Raw genomic sequence first — 27,619 nt, forward strand, 5'->3', positions numbered from 1 at the left:
ATACACAGCCAAGACATGACATCACAGGAGACAGATCTATACACAGCCAAGACATAACATTACAGGAGACAGATCTATACACAGCCAAGACATGACATCACAGGAGACAGATCTATACACATCCCACACATGACATCACAGGAGACAGATCTATACACAGCCAACACATGACATCACAGGAGGCAGATCTATACACAGCCAACACATGACATTACAGGAGGCAGATCTATACACAGCCAAGACATGACATCAGAGGAGGCAGATCTATACACAGCCAAGACATGACATCACAGGAGACAGATCTATACACATCCCACACATGACATCACAGGAGACAGATCTATACACAGCCAAGACATCACAGGAGACAGATCTATACACAGCCAACACATGACATCACAGGAGAGATCTATACACAGCCAACACATGACATCACAGGAGACAGATCTATACACAGCCAAGACATGACATCACAGGAGACAGATCTATACACAGCCAACACATGACATCACAGGAGACAGATCTATACACATCCCACACATGACATCACAGCCAACACATGACATCACAGGAGACAGATCTATACACATCCCACACATGACATCACAGCCAAGACATGACATCACAGGAGACAGATCTATACACAGCCAAGACATGACATCACAGGAGAAAGATCTATACACAGCCAACACATGACATCACAGGACAGATCTATACACAGCCAAGACATGACATCACAGGAGACAGATCTATACACATCCCACACATGACATCACAGGAGACAGATCTATACACAGCCAACACATGACATCACAGGAGACAGATCTATACACAGCCAACACATGACATCACAGGAGAAAGATCTATACACAGCCAACACATGACATCACAGGAGAGATCTATACACAGCCAAGACATGACATCACAGCCAACACATGACATCACAGGAGACAGATCTATACACAGCCAACACATGACATCACAGGAGAGATCTATACACAGCCAAGACATGACATCACAGGAGACAGATCTATACACAGCCAACACATGACATCACAGGAGAGATCTATACACAGCCAAGACATGACATCACAGCCAACACATGACATCACAGGAGACAGATCTATACACAGCCAACACATGACATCACAGGAGAGATCTATACACAGCCAAGACATGACATCACAGGAGACAGATCTATACACAGCCAAGACATGACATCACAGGAGACAGATTTATACACAGCCAACACATGACATTGCAGGAGACAGTTCTATACACAGCCAAGACATGACATCACAGGAGACAGATCTATACACAGCCAAGACATGACATCACAGTAGACAGATCTATACAAACATGACATCACAGGAGACAGATCTATACACAGCCAAGACATGACATTACAGGAGACAGATCTATACACAGCCAAGACATGACATCACAGGAGACAGATCTATACACAGCCAAGACATAACATTACAGGAGACAGATCTATACACAGCCAAGACATGACATCACAGGAGACAGATCTATACACAGCCAAGACATGACATCACAGGAGAGATCTATACACAGCCAACACATGACATCACAGGAGACAGATCTATACAAACATGACATCACAGGAGACAGATCTATACACAGCCAAGACATGACATCACAGGAGACAGATCTATACACAGCCAAGACATGACATCACAGGAGACAGATCTATACACAGCCAAGACATAACATTACAGGAGACAGATCTATACACAGCCAAGACATGACATCACAGGAGACAGATCTATACACAGCCAAGACATGACATCACAGGAGAGATCTATACACAGCCAACACATGACATCACAGGAGACAGATCTATACAAACATGACATCACAGGAGACAGATCTATACACAGCCAAGACATGACATCACAGGAGACAGATCTATACACAGCCAAGACATGACATCACAGGAGACAGATCTATACACATCCCACACATGACATCACAGGAGACAGATCTATACACAGCCAAGACATGACATCACAGGAGACAGATCTATACACAGCCAACACATGACATCACAGGAGACAGATCTATACACATCCAACACATGACATCACAGGAGACAGATCTATACACATCCCACACATGACATCACAGGAGACAGATCTATACACAGCCAACACATGACATCACAGGAGGCAGATCTATACACAGCCAACACATGACATTACAGGAGGCAGATCTATACACAGCCAAGACATGACATCACAGGAGGCAGATCTATACACAGCCAAGACATGACATCACAGGAGAGATCTATACACAGCCAAGACATGACATCACAGGAGACAGATCTATACACAGCCAACACATGACATCACAGGAGAGATCTATACACAGCCAACACATGACATCACAGGAGACAGATCTATACACATCCAACACATGACATCACAGGAGAGATCTATACACAGCCAAGACATGACATCACAGCCAACACATGACATCACAGGAGACAGATCTATACACAGCCAACACATGACATCACAGGAGAGATCTATACACAGCCAAGACATGACATCACAGGAGACAGATCTATACACAGCCAACACATGACATCACAGGAGAGATCTATACACAGCCAACACATGACATCACAGCCAACACATGACATCACAGGAGACAGATCTATACACAGCCAACACATGACATCACAGGAGACAGATCTATACACAGCCAAGACATGACATCACAGGAGACAGATCTATACACAGCCAAGACATGACATCACAGGAGACAGATCTATACACAGCCAACACATGACATTGCAGGAGACAGTTCTATACACAGCCAAGACATGACATCACAGCCAAGACATGACATCACAGGAGACAGATCTATACACAGCCAACACATGACATCACAGGAGGCAGATCTATACACAGCCAACACATGACATCACAGGAGACAGATCTATACACATCCCACACATGACATCACAGGAGACAGATCTATACACAGCCAACACATGACATCACAGGAGACAGATCTATACACAGCCAACACATGACATCACAGGAGAGATCTATACACAGCCAAGACATGACATCACAGCCAACACATGACATCACAGGAGACAGATCTATACACAGCCAACACATGACATCACGGGAGAGATCTATACACAGCCAAGACATGACATCACAGGAGACAGATCTATACACAGCCAAGACATGACATCACAGGAGACAGATCTATACACAGCCAACACATGACATTGCAGGAGACAGTTCTATACACAGCCAAGACATGACATCACAGCCAACACATGACATTGCAGGAGACAGATCTATACACAGCCAACACATGACATCACAGGAGGCAGATCTATACACAGCCAACACATGACAACACAGGAGGCAGATCTATACACAGCCAAGAAATGACATCACAGGAGACAGATCTATACACAGCCAACACATGACATCACAGGAGACAGATCTATACACAGCCAGCACATGACATCACAGGAGAGATCTATACACAGCCAAGGCATGACATCACAGGAGACAGATCTATACACAGCCAAGACATAACATCACAGGAGACAGATCTATACACAGCCAACACATGATATCACAGGAGACAGATCTATACACATCCCACACATGACATCACAGGAGACAGATCTATACACAGCCAACACATGACATCACAGGAGAGATCTATACACAGCCAACACATGACATCACAGGAGACAGATCTATACACAGCCAACACATGACATCACAGGAGACAGATCTATACACAGCCAACACATGACATCACAGGAGAGATCTATACACAGCCAACACATGACATCACAGGAGAGATCTATACACAGCCAAGACATGACATCACAGGAGACAGATCTATACACATCCCACACATGACATCACAGGAGACAGATCTATACACAGCCAAGACATGACATCACAGGAGACAGATCTATACACAGCCAACACATGGCATCACAGGAGACAGATCTATACACATCCCACACATGACATCACAGGAGACAGATCTATACACAGCCAAGACATCACAGGAGACAGATCTATACACATCCCACACATGACATCACAGGAGAGATCTATACACAGCCAAGACATGACATCACAGCCAACACATGACATCACAGGAGACAGATCTATACACAGCCAACACATGACATCACAAAAGGCAGATCTATACACAGCCAACACATGACATCACAGGAGACAGATCTATACACAGCCAACACATGACATCACAGGAGAGATCAATACACAGCCAAGACATGACATCAGAGGAGGCAGATCTATACACAGCCAAGACATGACATCAGAGGAGGCAGATCTATACACAGCCAAGACATGACATCAGAGGAGGCAGATCTATACACAGCCAAGACATGACATCACAGCCAAGACATGACATCACAGGAGACAGATCTATACACAGCCAACACATGATATCACAGGAGACAGATCTATACACAGCCAACACATGACACTGCAGGAGACAGTTCTATACACAGCCAAGACATGACATCACAGCCAAGACATGACATCACAGGAGGCAGATCTATACACAGCCAACACATGACATCACAGGAGACAGATCTATACACAGCCAACACATGACATCAGAGGAGGCAGATCTATACACAGCGAAGACATGACATCACAGACAAGACATGACATCACAGGAGACAGATCTATACACAGCCAACACATGATATCACAGGAGAGATCTATACACAGCCAACACATGATATCACAGGAGACAAATCTATACACAGCCAGCACATGATATCACAGGAGACAGATCTATACACAGCCAACACATGACATCACAGGAGACAGATCTATACACAGCCAACACATGACATCACAGGAGACAGATCTATACACAGCCAACACATGACATCACAGCCAACACATGACATCACAGGAGAGATCTATACACAGCCAAGACATGACATCAGAGGAGGCAGATCTATACACAGCCAAGACATGACATCAGAGGAGGCAGATCTATACACAGCCAACACATGACATCACAGGAGACCGATCTATACACAGCCAACACATGACATCACAGGAGACAGATCTATACACAGCCAACACATGACATCACAGGAGACAGACCTATACACAGCCAACACATGACATCACAGGAGACCGATCTATACACAGCCAACACATGACATCACAGGAGACAGATCTATACATAGCCAACACATGACATCACTGGAGACAGATCTATACACAGCCAACACATGACATCACAGGAGACAGACCTATACACAGCCAACACATGACATCACAGGAGGCAGATCTATACACAGCCAACACATGACATCACAGGAGGCAGATCTATACACAGCCAAGAAATGACATCACAGGAGACAGATCTATACACAGCCAACACATGACATCACAGGAGACAGATCTATACACAGCCAACACATGACATCACAGGAGAGATCTATACACAGCCAGCACATGACATCACAGGAGAGATCTATACACAGCCAAGACATGACATCACAGGAGACAGATATATACACAGCCAAGACATGACATCACAGGAGACAGATCTATACACATCCCACACATGACATCACAGGAGGCAGATCTATACACAGCCAAGACATGACATCACAGGAGGCAGATCTATACACAGCCAAGACATGACATCACAGGAGACAGATCTATACACAGCCAAGACATGACATCACAGGAGAGATCTATACACAGCCAACACATGACATCACAGGAGACAGATCTATACAAACATGACATCACAGGAGACAGATCTATACACAGCCAAGACATGACATCACAGGAGACAGATCTATACACAGCCAAGACATGACATCACAGGAGACAGATCTATACACAGCCAAGACATAACATTACAGGAGACAGATCTATACACAGCCAAGACATGACATCACAGGAGACAGATCTATACACATCCCACACATGACATCACAGGAGACAGATCTATACACAGCCAACACATGACATCACAGGAGGCAGATCTATACACAGCCAACACATGACATTACAGGAGGCAGATCTATACACAGCCAAGACATGACATCAGAGGAGGCAGATCTATACACAGCCAAGACATGACATCACAGGAGACAGATCTATACACATCCCACACATGACATCACAGGAGACAGATCTATACACAGCCAAGACATCACAGGAGACAGATCTATACACAGCCAAGACATGACATCACAGGAGACAGATCTATACACATCCCACACATGACATCACAGGAGACAGATCTATACACAGCCAACACATGACATCACGGGAGACAGATCTATACACAGCCAACACATGACATCACAGGAGACAGATCTATACACAGCCAACACATGACATCACAGGAGAGATCTATACACAGCCAACACATGACATCACAGGAGACAGATCTATACACAGCCAAGACATGACATCACAGGAGACAGATCTATACACAGCCAACACATGACATCACAGGAGACAGATCTATACACATCCCACACATGACATCACAGCCAACACATGACATCACAGGAGACAGATCTATACACAGCCAAGACATCACAGGAGGCAGATCTATACACAGCCAAGACATGACATCACAGGAGACAGATCTATACACATCCCACACATGACATCACAGGAGACAGATCTATACACAGCCAACACATGACATCACAGGAGACAGATCTATACACAGCCAACACATGACATCACAGGAGAAAGATCTATACACAGCCAACACATGACATCACAGGACAGATCTATACACAGCCAAGACATGACATCACAGGAGACAGATCTATACACATCCCACACATGACATCACAGGAGACAGATCTATACACAGCCAACACATGACATCACAGGAGACAGATCTATACACAGCCAACACATGACATCACAGGAGAAAGATCTATACACAGCCAACACATGACATCACAGGAGAGATCTATACACAGCCAAGACATGACATCACAGCCAACACATGACATCACAGGAGACAGATCTATACACAGCCAACACATGACATCACAGGAGAGATCTATACACAGCCAAGACATGACATCACAGGAGACAGATCTATACACAGCCAACACATGACATCACAGGAGAGATCTATACACAGCCAAGACATGACATCACAGCCAACACATGACATCACAGGAGACAGATCTATACACAGCCAACACATGACATCACAGGAGAGATCTATACACAGCCAAGACATGACATCACAGGAGACAGATCTATACACAGCCAAGACATGACATCACAGGAGACAGATTTATACACAGCCAACACATGACATTGCAGGAGACAGTTCTATACACAGCCAAGACATGACATCACAGCCAAGACATGACATCACAGGAGACAGATCTATACACAGCCAAGACATGACATCACAGTAGACAGATCTATACAAACATGACATCACAGGAGACAGATCTATACACAGCCAAGACATGACATCACAGGAGACAGATCTACACACAGCCAAGACATGACATCACAGGAGACAGATCTATACACAGCCAAGACATAACATTACAGGAGACAGATCTATACACAGCCAAGACATGACATCACAGGAGACAGATCTATACACAGCCAAGACATGACATCACAGGAGAGATCTATACACAGCCAACACATGACATCACAGGAGACAGATCTATACAAACATGACATCACAGGAGACAGATCTATACACAGCCAAGACATGACATCACAGGAGACAGATCTATACACAGCCAAGACATAACATTACAGGAGACAGATCTATACACAGCCAAGACATGACATCACAGGAGACAGATCTATACACAGCCAAGACATGACATCACAGGAGAGATCTATACACAGCCAACACATGACATCACAGGAGACAGATCTATACAAACATGACATCACAGGAGACAGATCTATACACAGCCAAGACATGACATCACAGGAGACAGATCTATACACAGCCAAGACATGACATCACAGGAGACAGATCTATACACATCCCACACATGACATCACAGGAGACAGATCTATACACAGCCAAGACATGACATCACAGGAGACAGATCTATACACAGCCAACACATGACATTACAGGAGGCAGATCTATACACAGCCAAGACATGACATCACAGGAGACAGATCTATACACATCCAACACATGACATCACAGGAGAGATCTATACACAGCCAAGACATGACATCACAGGAGACAGATCTATACACAGCCAACACATGACATCACAGGAGAGATCTATACACAGCCAACACATGACATCACAGCCAACACATGACATCACAGGAGACAGATCTATACACAGCCAACACATGACATCACAGGAGACAGATCTATACACAGCCAAGACATGACATCACAGGAGACAGATCTATACACAGCCAAGACATGACATCACAGGAGACAGATCTATACACAGCCAAGACATGACATTGCAGGAGACAGTTCTATACACAGCCAAGACATGACATCACAGCCAAGACATGACATCACAGGAGACAGATCTATACACAGCCAACACATGACATCACAGGAGGCAGATCTATACACAGCCAACACATGACATCACAGGAGGCAGATCTATACACAGCCAAGAAATGACATCACAGGAGACAGATCTATACACAGCCAACACATGACATCACAGGAGACAGATCTATACACAGCCAGCACATGACATCACAGGAGAGATCTATACACAGCCAAGGCATGACATCACAGGAGACAGATCTATACACAGCCAACACATGACATCACAGGAGACAGATCTATACACAGCCAACACATGACATCACAGGAGACAGATCTATACACAGCCAACACATGACATCACAGGAGACAGATCTATACACAGCCAACACATGACATCACAGGAGACAGATCTATACACAGCCAGCACATGACATCACAGGAGAGATCTATACACAGCCAAGGCATGACATCACAGGAGACAGATCTATACACAGCCAACACATGACATCACAGGAGACAGATCTATACACAGCCAACACATGACATCACAGGAGACAGATCTATACACAGCCAAGACATGACATCACAGGAGAGATCTATACACAGCCAAGACATGACATCAGAGGAGGCAGATCTATACACAGCCAAGACATGACATCAGAGGAGGCAGATCTATACACAGCCAAGACATGACATCAGAGGAGGCAGATCTATACACAGCCAACACATGACATCACAGGAGACAGATCTATACACAGCCAACACATGACATCACAGGAGACAGATCTATACACAGCCAACATATGACATCACAGGAGACAGATCTATACACAGCCAACACATGACATCACAGGAGACAGATCTATACACAGCCAGCACATGACATCACAGGAGAGATCTATACACAGCCAAGGCATGACATCACAGGAGACAGATCTATACACAGCCAACACATGACATCACAGGAGACAGATCTATACACAGCCAACACATGACATCACAGGAGACAGATCTATACACAGCCAAGACATGACATCACAGGAGAGATCTATACACAGCCAAGACATGACATCAGAGGAGGCAGATCTATACACAGCCAAGACATGACATCAGAGGAGGCAGATCTATACACAGCCAAGACATGACATCAGAGGAGGCAGATCTATACACAGCCAACACATGACATCACAGGAGACAGATCTATACACAGCCAACACATGACATCACAGGAGAGATCTATACACAGCCAAGACATGACATCACAGGAGACAGATCTATACACAGCCAAGACATGACATCACAGGAGACAGATCTATACACAGCCAACACATGACATCACAGGAGACAGATCTATACACAGCCAAGACATGACATCACAGGAGACAGATCTATACACAGCCAAGACATGACATCACAGGAGACAGATCTATACACAGCCAAGACATGACATCACAGGAGACAGATCTATACACATCCCACACATGACATCACAGGAGACAGATCTATACACAGCCAACACATGACATCACAGGAGAGATCTATACACAGCCAACACATGACATCACAGGAGAGATCTATACACAGCCAACACATGACATCACAGGAGACAGATCTATACAAACATGACATCACAGGAGACAGATCTATACACAGCCAAGACATGACATCACAGGAGACAGATCTATACACAGCCAAGACATGACATCACAGGAGACAGATCTATACACAGCCAAGACATAACATTACAGGAGACAGATCTATACACAGCCAAGACATGACATCACAGGAGACAGATCTATACACAGCCAAGACATGACATCACAGGAGAGATCTATACACAGCCAACACATGACATCACAGGAGACAGATCTATACACAGCCAAGACATGACATCACAGGAGACAGATCTATACACAGCCAAGACATGACATCACAGGAGAGATCTATACACAGCCAACACATGACATCACAGGAGACAGATCTATACAAACATGACATCACAGGAGACAGATCTATACACAGCCAAGACATGACATCACAGGAGACAGATCTATACACAGCCAAGACATGACATCACAGGAGACAGATCTATACAAAGCCAAGACATGACATCACAGGAGATATATATACACAGCCAACACATGACATCACAGGAGAGATCAATACACAGCCAAGACATGACATCAGAGGAGGCAGATCTATACACAGCCAAGACATGACATCAGAGGAGGCAGATCTATACACAGCCAGCACATATAATCACATGAGAGATCTATACACAGCCAAGACATGACATCACAGGAGACAGATCTATACACAGCCAAGACATGACATCACAGGAGACAGATCTATACACAGCCAAGACATGACATCACAGGAGACAGATCTATACACAGCCAAGACATGACATCACAGGAGACAGATCTATACACATCCCACACATGACATCACAGGAGACAGATCTATACACAGCCAAGACATGACACCACAGGAGACAGATCTATACACAGCCAACACATGACATCACAGGAGACAGATCTATACACAGCCAACACATGACATCACAGGAGAGATCAATACACAGCCAAGACATGACATCAGAGGAGGCAGATCTATACACAGCCAAGACATGACATCACAGGAGACAGATCTATACACAGCCAACACATGACATCACAGGAGACAGATCTATACACAGCCAGCACAGGAGACAGCAGCTCAGCTCCTAACACTCTCGTAGTATCAGGCACTGCCAGACTCAAACGAGCGGCGCACTTATGGGTGGCGGTCCCGGGTGTGGACATCATACATTGATGCCCTATCCTAATGGAAGATTCTGGAAAACACCTTTTCGCCAGCCATTTAAAGGGACAGTCACAAAATAACCTGAAAACCTGCACGGTGGTGAGATTCCCACGGTGCAACATGATAGACCTCACCTCCCGATGCTCGGGCCGCCTCTGCCGCGCTGCGAGCCTCTGGATGTGATCGGCCGGTGGCTCCACACTCACGAGACCCTGGTACAGACTCTGGACCCTGCACATATTGAGAGCTGAGGAAGAAAGAAAATATTAGCGGCCATCCCCATCCCCAACCGGTCCCCCTCCCCCTCCTCACCTCTGGCTGCCTCGCTCTCCACACCGCGTCTGACGCTCAACGATCGGACCAGCTCCGCCCGCACCGCACTTTCTGCATCAAACGCCTGCTGAGCTTCCCGCCGCACCTCAGTCCTCAGCGCTGCGCTGCTGTGAACTCTGGGGGCGGCCAGCGGCCGGCAGGGACCGTCCTCACCCACATCGAAGCGTACCTGGTGGATGAGGGGGTCAGAGACGTTATAAAAGGAGACTCCGCAAGAACAGCGGCCATGACGGACCGGTTATAATGCATTAGGATCAGACGGGTGAACCCTCCTCGACTCCGGGGTCCATCACGATGAGATTGTTCTGCCGGCAAGAATAGTCCGACAGAAATGCAAATCTAGGAGTAGATTCGCGCCATAACGCACGCGAATTATGACAATTCTGTTGCCCATGTGGAGGCTCCGCCCCTTTCAGATAACGTCTGTCCCCTTATCCCGCCCCTTTCAGATAACGTCCGTCCTCTTATCCCGCGACTGTCAGATAACGTCCGTCCCCTTATCCCGCCCCTTTCAGATAACGTCCGTCCCCTTATCCCGCTCCTTTCAGATAACGTCCGTCCCCTTATCCCGCTCCTGTCAGATAACGTCCGTCCCCTTATCCCGCCCCTTTCAGATAACGCCCGTCCTCTTATCCCGCTCCTGTCAGATAACGTCCGTCCCCTTATCCCGCTCCTTTCAGATAACGTCCGTCCCCTTATCCCGCCCCTTTCAGATAACGCCCGTCCCCTTATCCCGCCCCTTTCAGATAACGCCCGTCCCCTTATCCCGCTCCTGTCAGATAACGTCCGTCCCCTTATCCCGCCCCTTTCAGATAACGCCCGTCCTCTTATCCCGCTCCTGTCAGATAACGTCCGTCCCCTTATCCCGCTCCTTTCAGATAACGTCCGTCCCCTTATCCCGCCCCTTTCAGATAACGCCCGTCCCCTTATCCCGCTCCTGTCAGATAACGTCCGTCCCCTTATCCCGCTCCTTTCAGATAACGTCCGTCCCCTTATCCCGCTCCTGTCAGATAACGTCCGTCCCCTTATCCCGCCCCTTTCAGATAATGTCCGTCCCCTTATCCCGCCCCTTTCAGATAACGCCCGTCCCCTTATCCCGCTCCTTTCAGATAACGTCCGTCCCCTTATCCCGCCCCTTTCAGATAACGTCCGTCCCCTTATCCCGCTCCTGTCAGATAACGTCCGTCCCCTTATCCCGCTCCTTTCAGATAACGTCCGTCCCCTTATCCCGCTCCTGTCAGATAACGTCCGTCCCCTTATCCCGCCCCTTTCAGATAACGTCCGTCCCCTTATCCCGCTCCTGTCAGATAACGTCCGTCCCCTTATCCCGCTCCTTTCAGATAACGTCCGTCCCCTTATCCCGCCCCTTTCAGATAACGCCCGTCCCCTTATCCCGCTCCTGTCAGATAACGTCCGTCCCCTTATCCCGCTCCTTTCAGATAACGCCCGTCCCCTTATCCCGCTCCTTTCAGATAACGTCCGTCCCCTTATCCCGCCCCTTTCAGATAACGTCCGTCCCCTTATCCCGCCCCTTTCAGATAACGCCCGTCCCCTTATCCCGCTCCTGTCAGATAACGTCCGTCCCCTTATCCCGCTCCTTTCAGATAACGTCCGTCCCCTTATCCCGCTCCTGTCAGATAACGTCCGTCCCCTTATCCCGCCCCTTTCAGATAACGCCCGTCCCCTTATCCCGCTCCTGTCAGATAACGTCCGTCCCCTTATCCCGCTCCTTTCAGATAACGCCCGTCCCCTTATCCCGCTCCTTTCAGATAACGTCCGTCCCCTTATCCCGCCCCTTTCAGATAACGTCCGTCCCCTTATCCCGCTCCTGTCAGATAACGTCCGTCTCCTTATCCCGCTCCTGTCAGATAACGCCTGTCCCCTTATCCCGCTCCTGTCAGATAACGCCCGTCCCCTTATCCCTCCCCTTTCGGAAAGTACGAGAGTCAGAAAATTTTGCGACGTTTTACGCTAGAAAACGGGTGAGAACCTTTCGATCTATTCCCTCGCTGCGTTTCAATTCCTTATGGTTACCAAGATCTCCGCTTGCTGTCAGTAAACGGGAACATTCTTGTTAACATCCCGAGGCTGAAAACCCGTCTAGGCCGAATACTTTTCACAGCGGAGTTAAAGGAGAGTTGGCGCCAAAATTGTTCTGGACCGGACACCCCTTTCACTTGGCCCGGGAGGTCACCTATACAGGGAAAGTCAAGTCCCTGTCGCCCAGATGTTTTTTGGGTTTAGTTTTTAAGGCGTTCGCCGTGCGGTAAAAACAACGTGTTAAAATAAAGTGAAAAAATAAATAAAAATATGAAAAACCCACGTTTTCCCCTTACAAAATGCTTGACTATTAAAAAAAACAAAATAACGTAAAAAAGTTACACATATTTGGTATCGCCGCGACCGTAACGACCCCGACTATAAAGCCGTTACATTACTTAACCCGCACGGTGAACGCCGTAAAAAATAAAATAAAAAACAATGGAAAAATTACTGTTTTCTGTGAATCCAGCCTTTTAAAAAAATGTGATAAAAAGTGATCAAAAAGTCGCATCTACTCTCAAATGGTACCAATTAAAACGAAAAGTCGTCCCGCAAAAAAAAAGCCCTCATACAACCGCATCGGCGAAAAAAATCAAAAAGTTACGGCTCTTTGACTGAGACGATGGAAAAAAAAAATGGGACAAACTTTCTTCTTTTCCATTGTCCCCCCCCAGGGGACTTGAACCGGCGACTATTGGATCCTTTGCTACAGTAATACCAATGCGTTGCAGTATATTGTGATTTCTGCCTTCACCAAGGCTTAATAGGTGTACAAAGATGGCGGACCGGGGGCCTTCATTAGGCTGCCATGACGGCATCTAAGGGGTTAAATAGGCAGGATCGGTGTGAACTCCGATCCCGGCCATTAGAGCGTATATATATATAGGGAGGGGGTCGGGAGGAATGGCTGGGAAAATTGTCGCGGAGACGTCGTATATCCTGACGCAAACGACCGCCATGGCGCCCACGGTGACGTCCTCACCTGCCGCGGCCCCTTCCTGCGTTCCGCCGTGTCCCTGCGCAGGATTCCGCTAGCTTTCTCTGGTGTCAGCGAGATGTCCAGCAGCGGGTGCGCCTCCGCCGGATGCAGGACCTGCGTGAGCGGCTGGGGGGCGCCGTGAGCCGGGACGGCGATCTCTTCTTCACCCGCGAGAGACATCCTGAATACAGACGAGGAGTAAGACCGCACACGATTAGATTGTAAGCTCACGTACACACCAGTAATCCACTACCGGATTTGCAAACTACAACTCCTGAAGGGCATGCTGGGAGTTGTAGTCTAGCAAAAGCCAGCAGGCACAATGCAGAAGGACTACAAGTCTCATCCACCTGCTGGGGCTTGTAGTCCCCACTGGCTTATAATTTTACAGTATTATTGGGAATTCTATACCTCACCTCCGCCCGCTGCTGTCAGGCCGGCGCCGTTGCGATCACACGTCTAAGAACAAAACCCGGACGCCGTCATGGCAACCACGAGCCGCCATATTACAACTTCCACGGCATGGCTTCACATTGGTAGTTTAGCATAGAGCGTGGAGGCCATGTTTGTGCTCCCATTGTCCTTACAAAGTTACGTGACTTCGCAGTAACCGTTACAAGAGGCCGCGCAACGTGACGTAACGGTCTGCTGGATGGGCGCCGCCATCTTCCTTTTACTGGTTTGAAGCGTTGTTGGGCTTTAGAAAAATGGCGGCAAGCACACAAAAGAGTCATCATATAACTACAATACCCATGGTACAAGTGGCGGTATCAGTACTTGTATTATGCCCGGAGAACGCGGAGCAGTCGTATTCCGTCGCGTTACAGCCGGAGGGCACAAGCCGCCATTGTTTAGAAGCCCGTATAAAGCAACGAGCAGCGCGGGACAAGGGCGGAGCTTATGAACCGTGGGCCCAATCCGATGAGTGGAAGTGCGTGAGTGACAGCTGGTGACGTCACCAAGAAGATATAAGGCTGGCTGGAAGGCGGGAAGCACGCGGTCTGTTTCAGAATTCCTGTCATGGACTCGGACAGTAATGGCCGCTGAGCAGAATACATAGGAAAGTGCCTTTATGATAAGTTGTCATGACGCGGTGTATTTGAGGTTGTGCAGTTATGTATTTTCCCCCTCGTTTATGACAGGAATTTTGCGCCACGTGCCGGTTATCTTCTTCGTTTATCGTACGTTGTCAATGGCTTCTCATGAATATTCATTAGAGGCCCAAGTCCAGTCAACTACATGCTAACAGCTGATTGGTCGGTCCTGTGACTTGAGCAACAGTGAACGTGATTGGTCATCGCCCTCCCTAATGTTTCAGACTTTAGACTCATTCAGAACTGGACACGCCCCTTAGACTCATTGGCCTCTTGTACAAGTCTCTTAATAACGTCCTTCCTGTCCACAGATACAGTAACGGTCCCAGTCCATATAATCGGGGTCGGTGAGAAAATAGGAGCGGTCAGGAGAAACTCTTGCGCCCAGTGATATGCTCCCGAGTGTCGCCGCCCTGCTGGTCTGTACGTTATAGGTACCAGGCAGCGTCTTTGCAGCTGGTGTCGGTTCATTTACCGAGCTACCGGTCGGCCTACGTTCTCCACTTCAGACTCCTTCGTTTCAATGTGAAAGTGACTAGAATGAAACTGCGAATAATAGTTGCGGATTAACCCCTTGACGACAGGTGATGTGACTGTACTTCACGGCCACGAAGAGGGGGGTATGGAGCGGACTATGTATGGAAAAAAAATAAAAAATGGCTCTTGAAGTAACTCTCACATGACCACCAGGTGGCAGCAGAGTTCAGGATCAGGATTTGTCCTCAAGATGGCGCTGTAGTTCAAATACGGAACGCACTTTACGTATATGACCAGTCAATTCCTGGGCTCCCCTATAAGATGAGCGCCGCTGGATCGCCCCGCAACTCTCCGCCATATTCTAGCTGATAACTATTCGATACGCCGATTCGGAGCGGTAGCAGCTTCCCATCCCCCGGCGTCCGTAGTTCTAGGTCTATTGGCCAAGTACAAACCTTCACGTAATGCCAAACGCCGCTGTCGGCCGTCTTTCAATTCTTCACTAAGACCTCTGCCGCCTGTCAGTGAATGGACAATGTTTCCATTCACTGATGGCAAGCAGAAATCTTGACATTTTCAGGTATTTCTTCAAGCCGAAACCAAGATCGGAACCTGAACGGAAGAACTACATATCGGAGGGTCTCATGGGTCTGTGTAGCCTTGGGGGAGGGGGACATGTCACAGGATAATGTGAGGGCCTCTATAAACATTTCACAGGTACACGGGGTAATGAAGGTGAGAAGTGACCGCCCCGAGGACACAAAGTCCCATTCATGACGTCACGCGGGTCATTGTGCGGCGAGGATCAGCCTGTCCATGGATTGTTTTGCTTGTTTAGTGTCTGTCGCTTGTTAATTGCTGGAGATGAACTCCCAGCAAAACAGTCAGGTTTATTGTAACCCCGTCCAGCTCTGCTACATCGTAAACTGCTTCCTGTGTGTGCAGCAATCTCAGTGCCATAAAATGTCTGATTAGTCACTTCAAACACTGTCACCTACATTACAACACACCAAGGACTGTCTGCCCCACCTGCAACCCCCAACATGCCGAAATATACCTCCGAACACTGCCAAGATAACAGAACTACAGCACTACAACCCCCAACATGCCGAAATATACCTCCTGACACGGCCACGATAACAGAACTACAGAACTACAACCCCCAACACGCCTAAATATACCTCCGGACACTGCCAAGATAACAGAACTACAGCACTACAACCCCCAACATGCCTAAATATACCCCCGGACACTGCCAAGATAACAGAACTACAACCCCCAACATGCCGAAATATACCTCCGGACACTGCCAAGATAACAGAACTACAGCACTACAACCCCCAACATGCCGAAATATACCACCGGACACTGCCAAGATAACAGAACTACAGCACTACAACCCCCAACATGCCTAAATATACCTCCGGACACTGCCAAGATAACAGAACTACAGCACTACAACCCCCAACATGCCTAAATATACCTCCTGACACGGCCAAGATAACAGAACTACAGCACTACAACCCCCAACATGCCTAAATATACCTCCAGACACTGCCAAGATAACAGAACTACAACACTACAACCCCCAACATGCCTAAATATACTCCCCGAACACTGCCAAGATAACAGAACTACAGCACTACAACCCCCAACATGCCTAAATATACCCCCGGACACTGCCAAGATAACAGAACTACAACCCCCAACATGCCGAAATATACCTCCGGACACTGCCAAGATAACAGAACTACAGCACTACAACCCCCAACATGCCGAAATATACCTCCGGACACTGCCAAGATAACAGAACTACAGCACTACAACCCCCAACATGCCTAAATATACCTCCTGACACGGCCAAGATAACAGAACTACAGCACTACAACCCCCAACATGCCTAAATATACCTCCAGACACTGCCAAGATAACAGAACTACAACACTACAACCCCCAACATGCCTAAATATACTCCCCGAACACTGCCAAGATAACAGAACTACAGCACTACAACCCCCAACATGCCTAAATATACCCCCGGACACGGCCAAGATAACAGAACTACAGCACTACAACCCCCAACATGCCTAAATATACCTCCGGACACTGCCAAGATAACAGAACTACAGCACTACAACCCCCAACATGCCTAAATATACCCCCGGACACTGCCAAGATAACAGAACTACAGCACTACAACCCCCAACATGCCGAAATATACCCCCGGACACTGCCAAGATAACAGAACTACAGCACTACAACCCCCAACATGCCGAAATATACCTCCGGACACTGCCAAGATAACAGAACTACAGCACTACAACCCCCAACATGCCTAAATATACCCCCGGACACTGCCAAGATAACAGAACTACAACCCCCAACATGCCGAAATATACCTCCGGACTCTGCCAAGATAACAGAACTACAGCACTACAACCCCCAACATGCCGAAATATACCTCCTGACACGGCCAAGATAACAGAACTACAGCACTACAACCCCCAACATGCCTAAATATACCTCCGGACACGACCAAGATAACAGAACTACAGCACTACAACCCCCAACATGCCTAAATATACCTCCGGACACGACCAAGATAACAGAACTACAGCACTACAACCCCCAACATGCCTAAATATACCCCCGGACACTGCCAAGATAACAGAACTACAGCACTACAACCCCCAACATGCCGAAATATACCTCCGAACACGGCCAAGATAACAGAACTACAGCACTACAACCCCCAACATGCCTAAATATACCCCCGGACACTGCCAAGATAATGAACTACAGCACTACAACCCCCAACATGCCTAAATATACCCCTGGACACTGCCAAGATAATGAACTACAGCACTACAACCCCCAACATGCCGAAATATACCCCCGGACATGACCAAGATAAGAGAACTACAGCACTACAACCCCCAACATGCCGAAATATACCCCCGGACATGACCAAGATAAGAGAACTACAGCACTACAACCCCCAACATGCCTAAATATACCACCGGACACTGCCAAGATAACAGAACTACAGCACTACAGCCCCCAACGTGCCTAAATATACCTCCGGACACTGCCAAGATAACAGAACTACAGCACTACAACCCCCAACATGCCTAAATATACCCCTGGACACTGCCAAGATAATGAACTACAGCACTACAACCCCCAACATGCCTAAATATACCCCCGGACACGACCAAGATAACAGAACTACAACCCCCAACATGCCTAAATATACCACCGGACACTGCCAAGATAACAGAACTACAGCACTACAGCCCCCAACGTGCCTAAATATACCTCCGGACACTGCCAAGATAACAGAACTACAGCACTACAACCCCCAACATGCCTAAATATACCCCTGGACACTGCCAAGATAATGAACTACAGCACTACAACCCCCAACATGCCTAAATATACCCCCGGACACGACCAAGATAACAGAACTACAACCCCCAACATGCCTAAATATACCACCGGACACTGCCAAGATAACAGAACTACAGCACTACAACCCCCAACATGCCTAAATATACCTCCGGACACTGCCAAGATAACAGAACTACAGCACTACAACCCCAAACATGCCTAAATATACCTCCGGACACTGCCAAGATAACAGAACTACAGCACTACAACCCCCAACATGCCTAAATATACCCCCGGACACTGCCAAGATAACAGAACTACAACCACCAACATGCCTAAATATACCACCGGACACTGCCAAGATAACAGAACTACAGCACTACAACCCCCAACATGCCGAAATATACCTCCGGACACGGCCAAGATAACAGAACTACAGCACTACAACCCCCAACATGCCTAAATATACCCCCGGAGACTGCCAAGATAACAGAACTACAACCCCCAACATGCCGAAATATACCTCCGGACACTGCCAAGATAACAGAACTACAGCACTACAACCCCCAACATGCCTAAATATACCTCAGAACACTGCCAAGATAACAGAACTACAGCACTACAACCCCCAACATGCCTAAATATACCACCGGACACTGCCAAGATAACAGAACTACAGCACTACAACCCCCAACATGCCGAAATATACCCCCGGACACTGCCAAGATAACAGAACTACAGCACTACAACCCCCAACATGCCGAAATATACCTCCGGACACTGCCAAGATAACAGAACTACAACCCCCAACATGCCTAAATATACCTCCGGACACTGCCAAGATAACAGAACTACAGCACTACAACCCCCAACATGCCGAAATATACCTCCGGACACTGCCAAGATAACAGAACTACAGCACTACAACCCCCAACATGCCTAAATATACCACCGGACACTGCCAAGATAACAGAACTACAGCACTACAACCCCCAACATGCCTAAATATACCACCGGACACTGCCAAGATAACAGAACTACAGCACTACAACCCCCAACATGCCTAAATATACCCCCGGACACTGCCAAGATAACAGAACTACAACCACCAACATGCCTAAATATACCCCCGGACACGACCAAGATAACAGAACTACAGCACTACAACCCCCAACATGCCGAAATATACCTCCGGACACTGCCAAGATAACAGAACTACAGCACTACAACCCCCAACATGCCGAAATATACCACCGGACACTGCCAAGATAACAGAACTACAGCACTACAACCCCCAACATGCCTAAATATACCACCGGACACTGCCAAGATAACAGAACTACAGCACTGCAACCCCCAACATGCCTAAATATATTCCCGGACACTGCCAAGATAACAGAACTACAACCCCCAACATGCCTAAATATACCCCCGGAGACTGCCAAGATAACAGAACTACAGCACTACAACCCCCAACATGCCGAAATATACCTCCGGACACTGCCAAGATAACAGAACTACAACACTACAACCCCCAACATGCCTAAATATACCTCCGGACACTGCCAAGATAACAGAACTACAACACTACAACCCCCAACATGCCTAAATATACCTCCGGACACGGCCAAGATAACAGAACTACAGCACTACAACCCCCAACATGCCTAAATATACCCCCGGAGACTGCCAAGATAACAGAACTACAACCCCCAACATGCCGAAATATACCTCCGGACACTGCCAAGATAACAGAACTACAGCACTACAACCCCCAACATGCCTAAATATACCTCCGAACACTGCCAAGATAACAGAACTACAGCACTACAACCCCCAACATGCCTAAATATACCACCGGACACTGCCAAGATAACAGAACTACAGCACTACAACCCCCAACATGCCGAAATATACCTCCGGACACTGCCAAGATAACAGAACTACAACACTACAACCCCCAACATGCCTAAATATACCTCCGGACACTGCCAAGATAACAGAACTACAGCACTACAACCCCCAACATGCCGAAATATACCTCCGGACACTGCCAAGATAACAGAACTACAGCACTACAACCCCCAACATGCCTAAATATACCACCGGACACTGCCAAGATAACAGAACTACAGCACTACAACCCCCAACATGCCTAAATATACCACCGGACACTGCCAAGATAACAGAACTACAGCACTACAACCCCCAACATGCCGAAATATACCTCCGGACACGGCCAAGATAACAGAACTACAGCACTACAACCCCCAACATGCCTAAATATACCTCCGGACACGGCCAAGATAACAGAACTACAGCACTACAACCCCCAACATGCCTAAATATACCTCCGGACACGGCCAAGATAACAGAACTACAGCACTACAACCCCCAACATGCCTAAATATACCACCGGACACTGCCAAGATAACAGAGCTACAGCACTACAACCCCCAACATGCCTAAATATACCACCGGACACTGCCAAGATAACAGAACTACAGCACTACAACCCCCAACATGCCTAAATATACCTCCGGACACTGCCAAGATAACAGAACTACAGCACTACAACCCCCAACATGCCTAAATATACCACCGGACACTGCCAAGATAACAGAACTACAACCCCCAACATGCCTAAATATACCACCGGACACTGCCAAGATAACAGAACTACAGCACTGCAACCCCCAACATGCCGAAATATACCCCCGGACACTGCCAAGATAACAGAACTACAGCACTACAACCCCCAACATGCCTAAATATACCTCCGGACACGACCAAGATAAAAGAACTACAGCACTACAACCCCCAACATGCCGAAATATACCTCCGGACACTGCCAAGATAACAGAACTACAGCACTACAACCCCCAACATGCCGAAACATACCTCCGGACACGGCCAAGATAACAGAACTACAACACTACAACCCCCAACATGCCTAAATATACCTCCGGACACTGCCAAGATAACAGAACTACAGCACTACAACCCCCAACATGCCTAAATATACCTCCGGACACTGCCAAGATAACAGAACTACAGCACTACAACCCCCAACATGCCGAAATATACCTCCGGACACTGCCAAGATAACAGAACTACAGCACTACAACCCCCAACATGTCGAAATATACCTCCAGACACTGCCAAGATAACAGAACTACAGCACTACAACCCCCAACATGCCTAAATATACCTCCAGACACTGCCAATATAACAAAACTACAACACTACAACCCCCAACATGCCTAAATATACCCCCGGACACTGCCAAGATGACAGAACTACAGAACTACAACCCCCAACATGCCTAAATATACCTCCAGACACGGCCAAGATAACAAAACTACAGCACTACAACCCCCAACATGCCTAAATATACCCCCGGACACTGCCAAGATAACAGAACTACAACCCCCAACATGCCGAAATATACCACCGGACACTGCCAAGATAACAGAACTACAGCACTACAACCCCCAACATGCCTAAATATACCTCCGGACACTGCCAAGATAACAGAACTACAGCACTACAACCCCCAACATGCCTAAATATACCACCGGACACTGCCAAGATAACAGAGCTACAGCACTACAACCCCCAACATGCCGAAATATACCACCGGACACTGCCAAGATAACAGAACTACAGCACTACAACCCCCAACATGCCTAAATATACCTCCGGACACTGCCAAGATAACAGAACTACAGCACTACAACCCCCAACATGCCGAAATATACCTCCGGACACGGCCAAGATAACAGAACTACAACCCCCAACATGCCTAAATATACCTCCGGACACTGCCAAGATAACAGAACTACAGCACTACAACCCCCAACATGCCGAAATATACCCCCGGACACGACCAAGATAACAGAACTACAGCACTACAACCCCCAACATGCCGAAATATACCTCCGGACACTGCCAAGATAACAGAACTACAGCACTACAACCCCCAACATGCCGAAATATACCACCGGACACTGCCAAGATAACAGAACTACAGCACTACAACCCCCAACATGCCTAAATATACCCCCGGACACTGCCAAGATAACAACTACAACCCCCAACATGCCTAAATATACCCCTGGACACGACCAAGATAACAGAACTACAGCACTACAACCCCCAACATGCCGAAATATACCCCCGGACACGGCCAATATAACAAAACTACAACACTACAACCCCCAACATGCCGAAATATACCTCCGGACACGGCCAAGATAACAGAACTACAACCCCCAACATGCCTAAATATACCCCCGGACACGACCAAGATAACAGAACTACAGCACTACAACCCCCAACATGCCGAAATATACCTCCGGACACTGCCAAGATAACAGAACTACAGCACTACAACCCCCAACATGCCGAAATATACCTCCGGACACTGCCAAGATAACAGAACTACAGCACTACAACCCCCAACATGCCGAAATATACCTCCGGACACTGCCAAGATAACAACTACAGCACTACAACCCCCAACATGCCTAAATATACCTCCGGACACTGCCAAGATAACAGAACTACAGCACTACAACCCCCAACATGCCTAAATATACCACCGGACACGGCCAAGATAACAGAACTACAACCCCCAACATGCCTAAATATACCCCCGGACACTGCCAAGATAACAGCACTACAACCCCCAACATGCCTAAATATACCTCCGGACACTGCCAAGATAACTGAACTACAGCACTACAACCCCCAACATGCCGAAATATACCCCCGGACACTGCCAAGATAACAGAACTACAACACTAAAACCCCCAACATGCCTAAATATACCGCCGGACACGTCCAAGATAACAGAACTACAATACTACAACCCCCAACATGCCTAAATATACCCCCGGACACTGCCAAGATAACAGAACTACAGCACTACAACCCCCAACATGCCTAAATATACCTCCGGACACGACCAAGATAACAGAACTACAGCACTACAACCCCCAACATGCCTAAATATACCTCCGGACACTGCCAAGATAACAGAACTACAGCACTACAACCCCCAACATGCCGAAATATACCCCCGGCCACTGCCAAGATAACAGAACTACAGCACTACAACCCCCAACATGCCTAAATATACCCCCGGACACGACCAAGATAACAGAACTACAGCACTACAACCCCCAACATGCCTAAATATACCTCCGGACACTGCCAAGATAACAGAACTACAGCACTACAACCCCCAACATGCCGAAATATACCCCCGGACACTGCCAAGATAACAGAACTACAGCACTACAACCCCCAACATGCCTAAATATACCTCCGGACACGACCAAGATAAAAGAACTACAGCCCTACAACCCCCAACATGCCGAAATATACCTCCGGACACGGCCAAGATAACAGAACTACAGCACTACAACCCCCAACATGCCGAAATATACCTCCGGACACTGCCAAGATAACAGAACTACAGCACTACAACCCCCAACATGCCTAAATATACCTCCAGACACTGCCAAGATAACAGAACTACAACACTACAACCCCCAACATGCCTAAATATACCACCGGACACTGCCAAGATAACAGAACTACAGCACTACAACCCCCAACATGCCGAAATATACCTCCGGACACTGCCAAGATAACAGAACTACAGCACTACAACCCCCAACATGCCGAAATATGCCTCCGGACACTGCCAAGATAACAGAACTACAGCACTACAACCCCCAACATGCCGAAATATACCTCCGGACACGGCCAAGATAACAGAACTACAGCACTACAACCCCCAACATGCCGAAATATACCTCCGGACACGACCAAGATAACAGAACTACAGCACTACAACCCCCAACATGCCGAAATATACCTCCGGACACGGCCAAGATAACAGAACTACAGCACTACAACCCCCAACATGCCTAAATATACCTCCGGACACTGCCAAGATAACAGAACTACAGCACTACAACCCCCAACATGCCTAAACATACCTCAGGACACGGCCAAGATAACAGAACTACAGCACTACAACCCCCAACATGCCTAAATATACCCCCGGACACTGCCAAGATAACAGAACTACAGCACTACAACCCCCAACATGCCGAAATATACCTCCGGACACTGCCAAGATAACAGAACTACAGCACTACAACCCCCAACATGCCTAAATATACCTCCAGACACTGCCAAGATAACAGAACTACAGCACTACAACCCCCAACATGCCTAAATATACCTCCAGACACGGCCAAGATAACAAAACTACAGCACTACAACCCCCAACATGCCTAAATATACCACCGGACACTGCCAAGATAACAGAACTACAACCCCCAACATGCCGAAATATACCCCCGGACACTGCCAAGATAACAGCACTACAACCCCCAACATGCCTAAATATACCTACGGACACGGCCAAGATAACAGAACTACAGCACTACAACCCCCAACATGCCTAAATATACCACCGGACACTGCCAAGATAACAGAACTACAGCACTACAACCCCCAACATGCCGAAATATACCTCCAGACACTGCCAAGATAACAGAACTACAGCACTACAACCCCCAACATGCCTAAATATACCACCGGACACTGCCAAGATAACAGAACTACAGCACTACAACCCCCAACATGCCTAAATATACCTCCGGACACTGCCAAGATAACAGAACTACAGCACTACAACCCCCAACATGCCTAAATATACCCCCGGACACTGTCAAGATAACAGAACTACAACACTACAACCCCCAACATGCCTAAATATACCTCCGGACACTGCCAAGATAACAGAACTACAACCCCCAACATGCCTAAATATACCTCCGGACACTGCCAAGATAACAGAACTACAGCACTACAACCCCCAACATGCCTAAATATACCCCCGGACACTGTCAAGATAACAGAACTACAGCACTACAACCCCCAACATGCCTAAATATACCTCCAGACACTGCCAAGATAACAGAACTACAGCACTACAACCCCCAACATGCCTAAATATACCTCCAGACACTGCCAAGATAGCAGAACTACAGCACTACAACCCCCAACATGCCTAAATATACCTCCAGACACGGCCAAGATAACAGAACTACAGCACTACAACCCCCAACATGCCTAAATATACCATCGGACACTGCCAAGATAACAGAACTACAGCACTACAACCCCCAACATGCCTAAATATACCCCCGGACACTGCCAAGATAACAGAACTACAACCCCCAACATGCCGAAATATACTTCCGGACACTGCTAAGATAACAGAACTACAGCACTACAACCCCCAACATGCCGAAATATACCTCCGGACACTGCCAAGATAACAGAACTACAACCCCCAACATGCCTAAATATACCTCCGGACACGACCAAGATAACAGAACTACAGCACTACAACCCCCAACATGCCGAAATATACCTCCGGACACTGCCAAGATAACAGAACTACAGCACTACAACCCCCAACATGCCTAAATATACCCCCGGATACTGCCAAGATAACAGAACTACAGCACTACAACCCCCAACATGCCTAAATATACCTCCGGACACTGCCAAGATAACAGAACTACAGCACTACAACCCCCAACATGCCGAAATATACCTCCGGACACTGCCAAGATAACAGAACTACAGCACTACAACCCCCAACATGTCGAAATATACCTCCGGACACGGCCAAGATAACAGAACTACAGCACTACAACCCCCAACATGCCGAAATATACCTCCGGACACGGCCAAGATAACAGAACTACAGCACTACAACCCCCAACATGCCTAAATATACCTCCGGACACTGCCAAGATAACAGAACTACAGCACTACAACCCCCAACATGCCTAAATATACCCCCGGACACGACCAAGATAAAAGAACTACAGCACTACAA

General features: G+C 47.4%; 1 protein-coding gene across 2 annotated transcripts in view; it reads right to left on the minus strand.

The window, feature by feature from the left end:
* Positions 1 to 15,600, minus strand: part of PPP1R35 (protein phosphatase 1 regulatory subunit 35) — a 71,529-nt gene extending 55,929 nt beyond the window's left edge. The window contains exons 1-4 of one of the 2 annotated variants that reach the window (XM_075847413.1): positions 15,137 to 15,600; positions 14,729 to 14,906; positions 11,683 to 11,872; positions 11,505 to 11,617 (exon numbers count right to left, since the gene is read on the minus strand). In XM_075847413.1, the coding sequence (XP_075703528.1) occupies positions 11,505 to 11,617; positions 11,683 to 11,872; positions 14,729 to 14,905 (480 nt within the window). In that variant the 5' untranslated portion in view covers position 14,906; positions 15,137 to 15,600. The remainder of the gene's footprint in view (positions 1 to 11,504; positions 11,618 to 11,682; positions 11,873 to 14,728; positions 14,907 to 15,136) is intronic. The other variant, XM_075847412.1, reaches the window with a different exon arrangement.
* Between the last annotated feature and the right edge of the window lie 12,019 nt (positions 15,601 to 27,619).

Source organism: Rhinoderma darwinii (genome assembly GCF_050947455.1).
Source record: "Rhinoderma darwinii isolate aRhiDar2 chromosome 3 unlocalized genomic scaffold, aRhiDar2.hap1 SUPER_3_unloc_6, whole genome shotgun sequence".
NCBI lineage: Eukaryota > Metazoa > Chordata > Amphibia > Anura > Rhinodermatidae > Rhinoderma > Rhinoderma darwinii.